Source organism: Nicotiana tomentosiformis, chromosome 7 (assembly GCF_000390325.3).
Source record: "Nicotiana tomentosiformis chromosome 7, ASM39032v3, whole genome shotgun sequence".
NCBI classification, from domain to species: Eukaryota; Viridiplantae; Streptophyta; class Magnoliopsida; order Solanales; family Solanaceae; genus Nicotiana; species Nicotiana tomentosiformis.
In genome coordinates, this window is record NC_090818.1 from 40099081 (window position 1) to 40108704 (window position 9624).

The 9624-nt window shown below is 39.6% G+C and overlaps 1 protein-coding gene across 1 annotated transcript; it reads left to right on the top strand.

The window, feature by feature from the left end:
* Positions 1-742: 742 nt before the first annotated feature.
* Positions 743-8608, top strand: LOC104088812 (uncharacterized). Its single transcript, XM_009593550.4, has 6 exons — positions 743-2471; positions 3277-3417; positions 3615-5373; positions 6078-6358; positions 6622-7457; positions 7548-8608. Exons 1-6 carry the CDS (start codon positions 1131-1133, stop codon positions 8497-8499), a joined length of 5310 nt encoding a protein of 1769 aa, XP_009591845.1. The 5' UTR covers positions 743-1130; the 3' UTR covers positions 8500-8608.
* The last annotated feature ends 1016 nt before the right edge of the window (positions 8609-9624 follow it).

Here is a 9624-nt window from a genome sequence, read left to right on the forward strand (position 1 = left end):
TATCAAAATTTTCTTAATTGAAAAGATCCCCTAAACCTAAAGAGAATCTAATATTCCTAACCAAAACTTTTCTAGTTTTAATTGAAAGTGTAAGGAGAAATTTAATACTCCACGAAACTTTTCTAGTACGAAAATTTTCTAGTTTTAATTGAAATTATTTGAAATTCCATAATTAAAGGAATTGAAAATTTTAAGTTTTATATATTAGGAAAATAATTAATGAGCTTAATAGTTGTTAGTGAGCTTAAATATTAAAAAAATAATAAAATGACTATTTTATCAAATGTGAACTATATTTTAAAATTACAAAAAAGACGAACGATTATTTGTCAAAGCATTCGTGCTTTTACTATAAAATATAGATTTTTGTTAGGCTCTCTCCACCTGCTTCTCAACGTATAACACGCACTAAATTCTTGAATACTTTCCGCACTCGTGGAAAAAATTGAAACTCAACACCCTTTTATACGAAAAAGAAGAAAATCTATTTGGCGGTAACGTTTGGTGCGAAATACCAATAAAATTTGCAATTCACTCTGTTCTACTAAACCCACACGCTTCTAATCAAGAGCGTGTTATCCACCTCCGCAAATCAACTCAAATAAGAGCCACGCTTACGTGCTAACAGACCATGCTTACTAGACGTGACTCCCACGTTCATTAGACGCGCGTGGGTATTAGTGATATATCACAACGCTTTCAAGTGAGAACCCTTCTTCTATATACCTCCGCCTCAGTCTTCTTTTTCTTCCTCTTATAACAGCAAAACAACGAGAAATTTCAGCAACAATAGCAAAAAAGCATAGACAGAGAGACATACGGGGAAAAAAAAAAGAGGAGAACTGAACCAAACGAAACCCTAACTCATGAAGCTAAAAGGTGAGAAGCAAAGTCGGTGATGTTCAACTTTCCGTTCGCTGTATTCTTTTTGATCAATCAATTGAAGGTCAGTCGCATTATTTTACCTAATTTACGGTTTTTCTGAGGTCCAATTGAACAAAAACAAGGACATTCGATCCTCATTGGTGCTTATTGAGTGTGATAATTACATAGGGATTTGATTTAATTCTGAAACGCGTATTTTTTATATATTGGGGTAAGGACTGTAAAGTTAACGTATATATATTGTCATGCGATTGTCGCGGACGACGTCGGTTGCAAGGAGAAGCAAGGATAAGAAATTGGTAAATTCTAGGGCTAAGAAGAAACACAAAAGACTAGACGCTATTTGTGAAAAAGCATATAATAACAACCATAATGATGTTGTTGAGAATGCCGAAACGATCGACTGGAATGTCGATGGTGCTGAGCTGGAGCTCCGTAGGAGCACTAGGGTTCGAAAAACTCCTGTTTTGCTCGATGCATCGCCTCCTCCCCCGAAGAAACGAAGGAAGATTGATAGGGGGAGTGGGATGAGCAGTGGTAGCAGGGTGGAGAAAGGAGCTGCGGTGAAGCTGGAGTCGCCTTGTTCGACTTCCAAGGATTTGGAAGAAGGCTCTAGGGCTTGGCAATCGAGATTGAGATCTAGGACTAAGGGTGCGGGTAACAGAAAAAAGAATAATGTAAAGTCGCCGCCAGTGGGTAAAAGGAAGCTTTTTCAGGATGTTGACGGGTTGCAGGAAGAAATGGAGTTAGAGGTTGGAGAGTTAGATAAACAAGAAGCTCGTGAATGTGAAAAATCAACTATAGTTAAGTCGAAGAGACCTGGAAGAGTAAAAGCTTCGAATATAATGGTTACTGAGCAGCAAGAAGATGATACAGGTGGTGGTATGGAGGATGGCAAAATGATAAACCTAGAGGAGCTGCTACAAGTGAGGGATGAAATAGATGACGACATTTCAAAGGCTGGATTTAAGGAGGGAGTTGAGGACGGCAATGTGCCATTGCCATTAGTTAGTGAAGATGCGGATCAGTTAGAAACTTGTGTAGTGCCAGAAGAATGCCACACAACTGACCGGGTGGGTACTCTGGAACAGGATTTACAAGGTAAAAATGAAGTGAGTGTTGGAGTAAATGACCAAAAGGATGTTGGGGGAGGTGGTTTACTTGCTGATGCTGAAAAAGATGGCAGCACAAATAAGCAAGCTAAAGATGGAGTTAGCAGAGTTGATGATACGCAGGAAAATGCTGAAGGTGTTTCTGGTGATAAACCTCTGGAAGTGGAGAAGGTGGTCAAAACAGATTGTGCTTCTGATCTTACTTTGAGAAAGCGTCGAATTAGAGAGGGAAGACACTGTGGTTTGTGTGGAGGAGGTACCGATGGTAAACCTCCAAAAAGGCTCGTTTATGGGGCTGCCAGTGATGATGAAGCACACAGTGGGTCCTCCGCTTCTGATGAACCTAACTATGACATGTGGGATGGATTTGGTGACGAACCTGGCTGGCTTGGGCGTCTCCTGGGGCCCATAAATGATCGTTATGGTATAGCTGGGATTTGGGTTCATCAACAATGTGCTGTATGGAGTCCAGAGGTATGATACATTTCCCTACTCAACTTTATTTCCCTTAATCTATGTCTTCAATTTAATACTTGATGAAATTTCAACTGCCTCTTCCAACTGTCATACTAGAAACTTGGTCTTTTACATAGTGAGATTTGGGGCGAAAACAAAGAGCAAGCATTTTCAATTTTGTTTCAGAAAAAGGGAACAAGGAGCATGCTATTATTGGTTTAGCTATAGTGAATTTGGAAAAGATGAGTTGAAACAAGTGCAATAGATGCAACATGTCTTTGAAACAAGTTTGAAAGGAAGAAGAAGATTGTTTGAACTATAATAGTGGTCAGCGTGTTTCTCTCAATACAGACGGGGAGTAACTCTCAGTTCCATGGTATACTTGAGACGGTTTTACTCTAGTTTCCATTAACCTAGTGTGGTTTGATTCTTTTCTCCATTTATTTTCTTTTGATAAATATTTTCTCCATTTGCGTCCAAATAGATAAGAATGAATATTGAAGATTCACATAGCCAAATTCAGCTAGCTTTGGACTAAGACGTAGTTGATTGATTGATTGATTGACTTTTCTCCATTTCTATTACTCATGTGGTGTGTTTATAAAGTTATTAGGCCTCGCTTTTATCATCTGCAGGATGCATTATGATGGAAATACTTGTAGAAAGTAAGCAACAGACTGAACTGTTTAATTTCAGTTTCTATTGTTTTGTATTGGTATATGGCCTTCATACTATCTGGATTCTTTCCTGATTGGGTCCTCAATTTCCAAGTCATGTTTTTCATGGGCAATGCATCAAATACTACTTTTACTTTTGATCTCAGGTTTATTTTGCTGGCTTGGGATGCTTGAAAAATGTTAGGGCAGCGCTCTGTAGGGGAAGGGTTTTAAAATGCAGCCGCTGCGGAAGGCCTGGGGCAACAATTGGTTGCCGTGTTGATAGATGTCCAAAAACTTATCACCTGGTTAGTTTAAATTTCCTGAATCATGTCATACTTCAATAGCTCAAGATAGACCTCTATTTGCATCTCCTGATGCTTATTTATTTATTTAATTATTTACTTTTGGTCATTGCTTCTTTGGTGTATCTATATATCTTGATTACCTCACTTCTTGTCAGTGTAATATTAGTTTTCGACTAAGCATGCATTAAATTTTGCAGCCTTGTGCACGGGCCAATGGCTGCATCTTTGACCATCGCAAATTTCTCATAGCCTGCACAGATCACCGCCATCTCTTCCAACCATATGGAAGTCATTATTTGCAGCGTATAAAGAAATTGAAAGCTAGAAAAATGAAGTTTGAGCTGAGAAAGTTGTCAAATGATGCCTTGCGCAAGGATGTTGAAGCAGAGGAAAAGTGGTTGGAGAACTGTGGAGAGGATGAAGAGTTTTTGAAACGTGAAAGCAAGAGACTTCATCGAGATCTATTGAGAATTGCGCCTGTATATATTGGGGGTTCAAACTCTGATGCTGGTATACAGTTTCAGGGTTGGGACTCTGTTGCCGGGCTCCAAGATGTCATCCAATGTATGAAAGAGGTTGTTATCTTACCGCTTTTGTATCCTGAGCTCTTTAGTTCTCTGGGGCTTACACCTCCTAGAGGAGTTCTTTTGCATGGATATCCTGGGACAGGGAAAACTTTGGTAGTACGGGCACTAATTGGTTCATGTGCTCGTGGTGATAAGCGAATAGCATATTTTGCCCGTAAAGGAGCAGATTGTTTGGGGAAGTATGTTGGTGACGCTGAGCGTCAGCTAAGACTTCTATTTCAGGTAGCCGAGAAATCTCAACCATCTGTCATTTTCTTCGATGAAATAGATGGTTTGGCACCTTGCCGTGGTAGGCAGCAAGACCAGACGCATAATTCAGTTGTCTCCACTTTGCTTGCTCTAATGGATGGTTTAAAATCTCGAGGTTCAGTTGTTGTAATAGGAGCCACAAATCGTCCTGATTCTGTTGATCCAGCATTAAGGCGTCCGGGTAGGTTCGACCGCGAGATTTACTTTCCACTTCCATCTGTTAAGGACAGAGAAGCTATTCTCTCCTTGCATACAAAGAAATGGCCTAAACCTGTCTCTGGACCAGTACTCAAGTGGATAGCTAGCAAGACAGTGGGCTTTGCTGGTGCTGATTTGCAGGCCCTGTGTACTCAGGCAGCCATAATTGCTTTAAAAAGGAGCTTTCCCTTGCATGAGCGACTCTCTGCAGTGGTGAAAGTTCACAATGCTACATCTCCCCCTCTTCCCAATTTTAAGGTGGAGGAGAGGGATTGGGTAGAGGCTCTTACATGTGCACCACCTCCATGTTCACGTAGAGAAGCTGGAATGGCTGCTAATGATGTGGTTTCAGCGCCTCTACACACCTTTCTTGTTCCATGTTTGCTGAAACCACTTAGTAGTTTGCTTGTATCCCTTTATCTAGACGAACGCCTCTGGTTGCCGCCCCTATTCTCTAAAGCTGCTGAGTTGGTAAAAGACGTTATTCTTTCTCAGTTGGTTAAGAAGAAATTACCACGCAATAATTGGCAGTCCTGTGTTAATGATTTGCTTCAAGAACCAGATGTTATCAGTCAGATTGAAGATCACTTTATACGTGCCAACATTCTGGTTGGAGATGCTAGTGTTGGTGGTTTTGATGCTAGTGATGATGACATTGTTCACAGTCTCGCTGATTCTGGACCATCAAAGTTGCAGTGTGCAGGGGCTCGGCCTAAATTGTTGAAGAATATCTTTCATATGCCTGGAAAGAAATCGGGATTTAGAATACTAATTTCTGGAAATCCAAGATCTGGCCAGAGGCATCTTGCTTCCTCTCTTCTTCATTGTTTTGTTGGTAATGTTGATGTCCAGAAGGTGGATTTGGCCACTATTTCTCAAGAAGGACATGGAGATGTCATTCAGGGGTTGACGCGGATACTCAGTATGTTCCTTCTCTGTTTTTAATTATCTCACTCCTAATGGCTGGAAGTTCTTACTGGAAGTACAAACATCTACTGGACTTGCCTTTATGAGTTCGAGATACCTTATTTCCGTGATGTGATACCAGTTCTCAAAGCATTTTTATACCCAAAAGTTCAGTTCCATTCCAAAGAGAGATACCTTATTAATGGGCTTCCATCTTGTGAAAGTTTTCCTTTAATTATCTTCTGAACTTGTTATCACCACTAGGTTTGCGACATTGGTGCTAACTTCCTCGTTACATGACTCTAAAAAAATCATTCTGAAAACAGCTATTATCCTGGTTAAATGTGCTTGCAATCAGAAAACACGTGAAAGTTATTTAAAATTCGAGTCGTGCGTATAACTGTTCATAGCCCTGAGGGATGTTGGTAATTTGGCTCCTTTTTTGGCTGTTTTCTGTGTTTTGGTTGTGTCAACATTGTCACATGGTTGTGTTTTGTAGCAATGAGTGCATGCATGTGTGTGTGTGTGTGTGTGTGTGTGTGTTAATCCATCAATCAATCGATTTTTCTTGTTTGGTTTTTTTGAGGGTGCCAAATGATCAGTTGTGCATGAATGGCCCCTGAAAACATTGCTGGTATGCTTGAGGGATTACTCTTTAAGTTTATGCTTTTGATTTTTCTCATCTTGCTGAAGGAAGTAGTAAATTTGTATCTCGTGCAGTGAGATGTGCTAGTGTGGGGAAGTGCATGATATTTATGCCAAGAATTGATTTATGGGCCATGGAGACATCTGATCAAGTCTGTCAGGAGGATAGTTGTTCTTCAGTAAAGCCTGAATCATTAGGCAAGGAAGCTCATTTGCATAATAATAGTGACGATGAAAGGAACTTTAACCATAGTGCTGAACAGGCTGGGGATGCTCTGAAAAGAGCCTCATATCTGTGGAGCTCCTTTGTTGAGCAAGTGGAAACTATATGCGTGTCCACATCTGTGATGCTTCTGGTATGTACCTTGTCTCCTTAAATTTGCCTTGAGATTTTATATATCTTTTCAAATATTATGTGAAAGGAGCACACCTTGATATTTTGTCATGTTGTATTAGCAAGTTTGCATGCGAAAACAAAAACTGCTTCTGGCATACAATGTGATTCTCTTTAATGCTTTTAAGACTATCCTATATTGCACAAATGCTTTACAACTTTTAATCATTAAAGAACTTACTCTTTTGCACCCACCGCCTTCTGTTTCCTGTTTCCCTTAAACAGGCTACATGCGATGTACAGTTGGAAGCACTCCCTGTTAGAGTGAGGCAGTTCTTTAGAAGTCAGATGTTGAACTGCAGTATCCCAATTCCCTTGGAGGATTCAGTTTCTAGATTTACCGAGCAGCTTGATAGAAATTTTAATCAAGAATGTCTGATTGATTCCTCAGCAGCGAAGTTGTCAAAAGATTTAGCTCAGCACTTCATTCAGCTGATTCATCGTACAAACCATGTCCACTTGCACGCCTGCAATAATGAAGCTAGTGACAAATCTGAGGGCATTGTTGCCATAGAATGTCAGAGGTCAGATCTTAGACCAACAATTGAGCATGTGCATAAACAATGTCCAGTTCCTACTACTGCAATAGTTAACAGTAGAAATGTAAAAGCGAAATCAAGCTTGATGTTAGCAATTACCACATTTGGCTATCAAATTCTGCTATATCCTCATTTTGCTGAACTTTGTTGGTTTACATCCAAGTTAAGAGAAGGTCCTTGTGCTGACATAAATGGACCTTGGAAGGGTTGGCCATTCAATTCTTGTGTTATTCGACCTATTAACTCAATGAGAAAGGTTATCCTTTCTTCCTACAATACTAAAGGCAAAGAGAAATATTGTATGGTGCGAGGCCTGATAGCTATTGGATTGTTGGCATACAGAGGCAAATACTCATCCGTTAGAGAAGTTTTTTCAGAGGTTCGAAAAGTTCTCGAGCTTCTGGTTGAACAGATCAATGATAAAGTTCAGAATGGGAGGGATAGGTATCACTTTGGTCGTCTTTTATCGCAAGTGGCTTATCTTGATGACATGGTTAGTAGCTGGGTTTATACATTGCAGAGGTAAGTTTGGCTCTACTTGTAGTTCGTGTACAATTTTTTTTGGTTTCTTATTTCCAGCCTTACATCTAATGCAAATGGCTTTACTTTCAGTTTAGAGGGAGACTCTCAACTCGCAGTGGCAAACCCAAAGATTGGTTGTGCTGGACTTCCGGAAAGCGCTAATGCTCCTGAGGATACACCTCAAAGGGAGGGAGGTCGTGAGCTAGAAGAATCCCTTGACAAAGCGGAGATACTAGAAACATATCGGCCAGAACTAACTGCTGAAAATTGTAGTCGTCTTAATCCAGAAGCACATTCTAATGGGCTCATGGAGTTAAATATTGATGATGTTCAAGAGGATGGTAATAATTATTCCAAGGACAGGTGTGGCATTGAGCTTTCCAATTATAGTATGAGTTCCAACACAAATGGAAGATTGTCCACTCCAAACAATCTTCGAATTGGAGATAGCAACCAAAAGTCAGTTGGCAATAGCATAGGTCTTGAATGTTCATCAAATAGATCTTCCAATCTTTCAACTGACCCTAGTGTAGTGTGTTTATTTCGGTGCTGTTCTCAGTGCCTGCTGAACCTTCAGTGCACCTTGAGAAAAATGCTTTCCCACGAGTGGGGACTAAAAAAGGTTGAGTGTATGGTAGAGGATGCTTATGACTTTCTGGCCTCATTAGCTGCACATCTTCATTCGGCTTTGAGGATTTGGTTGCTGGCTAGCAATTCAACTTCGCTTGATGAGAAGCGAGTACAAGAAAGGTACAGTGAATACTTTTCATGCAAGGAAACTAACATGTGTGGATGTCGAAACTTAGGGGACAATTTAATCAAGCTGAGAGATTGTGATTGTCATTTGGAAGGCAATGGCATAACTGAGAAATGCAAATCTTCTCAGAATTTGCCTCAGGAGGTTGATACTGAGTTTATCCTTAGAGATGGTGTACTGACCAACTTAGACAAGAAGGATGTTTCTACTCATTGTAAATTTGAGACGTTATGCCTTTGTTCTCTTGTAGAGTGGATAGTAATGAGAAAGGAACCTTTTGGTTGACTGGCATATGGCGAAATTTTTTGTATGACTGCGGAGTAAGAGTGGAACTACGAGATGTAAAAATCAAAATTTTGGTTTTCTATTTCATTTTGATTTGATTTTCTTATCATATTCAGTGATCAATAGATCGACTTCTTGTTGAGTCAATTTTCCGTATCCTTTAACTGCTGCTGCTTTTGAGGTCCTATACAATGTATGATGTTATCCAAACAACGCAATTTCATTGTTCACTAATATTTAAATTCCAAAGGTTATGAACTGATTGTTGTCGAGCTTTGAAAGATTTAATTTTAGAAGAACGTATCTTATTTCAGATTCTGTCTTTATAAGACCATGTTGGAACATAGAAAGCTGTAATTCTTCGATCTCAATTTATATCGCATATTTATTTTGAAACGTCTTAAACTATTGACACTTTTCATTAATAATAATAATGTTATATAATACAGTTCTTAGAAATCCTACTAAAATTTTCACTCTTACCAACTTAATATTTCAATCGTTTAGTTTAGTATTTCTTCAACACTTCACTTGCTGTTGGCTGTAAAACATCCAAAAACGAGAGTAGGATTGCTCTGGCTGGAACCAGTAATTGATAAAGCGGCAACCACGTGACTTACAGTGTTACACCCCACATACGCCTCTACCCCCAGCCTTTAAACACAGGAGACCTGTCAACTCATGTCCCAAAAGCAGTTATAGAAACGGGTCCTTCTCAAGAACCATTTGGGTCCCTAAAGCACATAACACAATCGAACCTTGGGTCAAATTGTTGCAGCCAATTTCGCCCACCGGTTCATCCAAACGCTCTTTTGATGGTTCAACCAAGAGGGGTCCAGTTAGAAGCACAGGTTTTCCATATAGACAGGATAAATAATTCCATGACGTTTCTAGTTCTGTACATGTCCTCATTGCGATAGCATTAAAATTCTTCAATACCGTCGTGACAGGGTTACTTACTTATTTTCTCACCAGAGGGAAAGCTTCTTACCTTTTGTTTCCAGACTCCGTTTTAAGTTATTTTTATATAACCACAATATAGTGGTCATTCTACAAGAGAAGGTTAATAACATTAGTGAGATTTTCAAATTAATGAAAGAAGAAATTTGGACCGCCAGTTCTTGA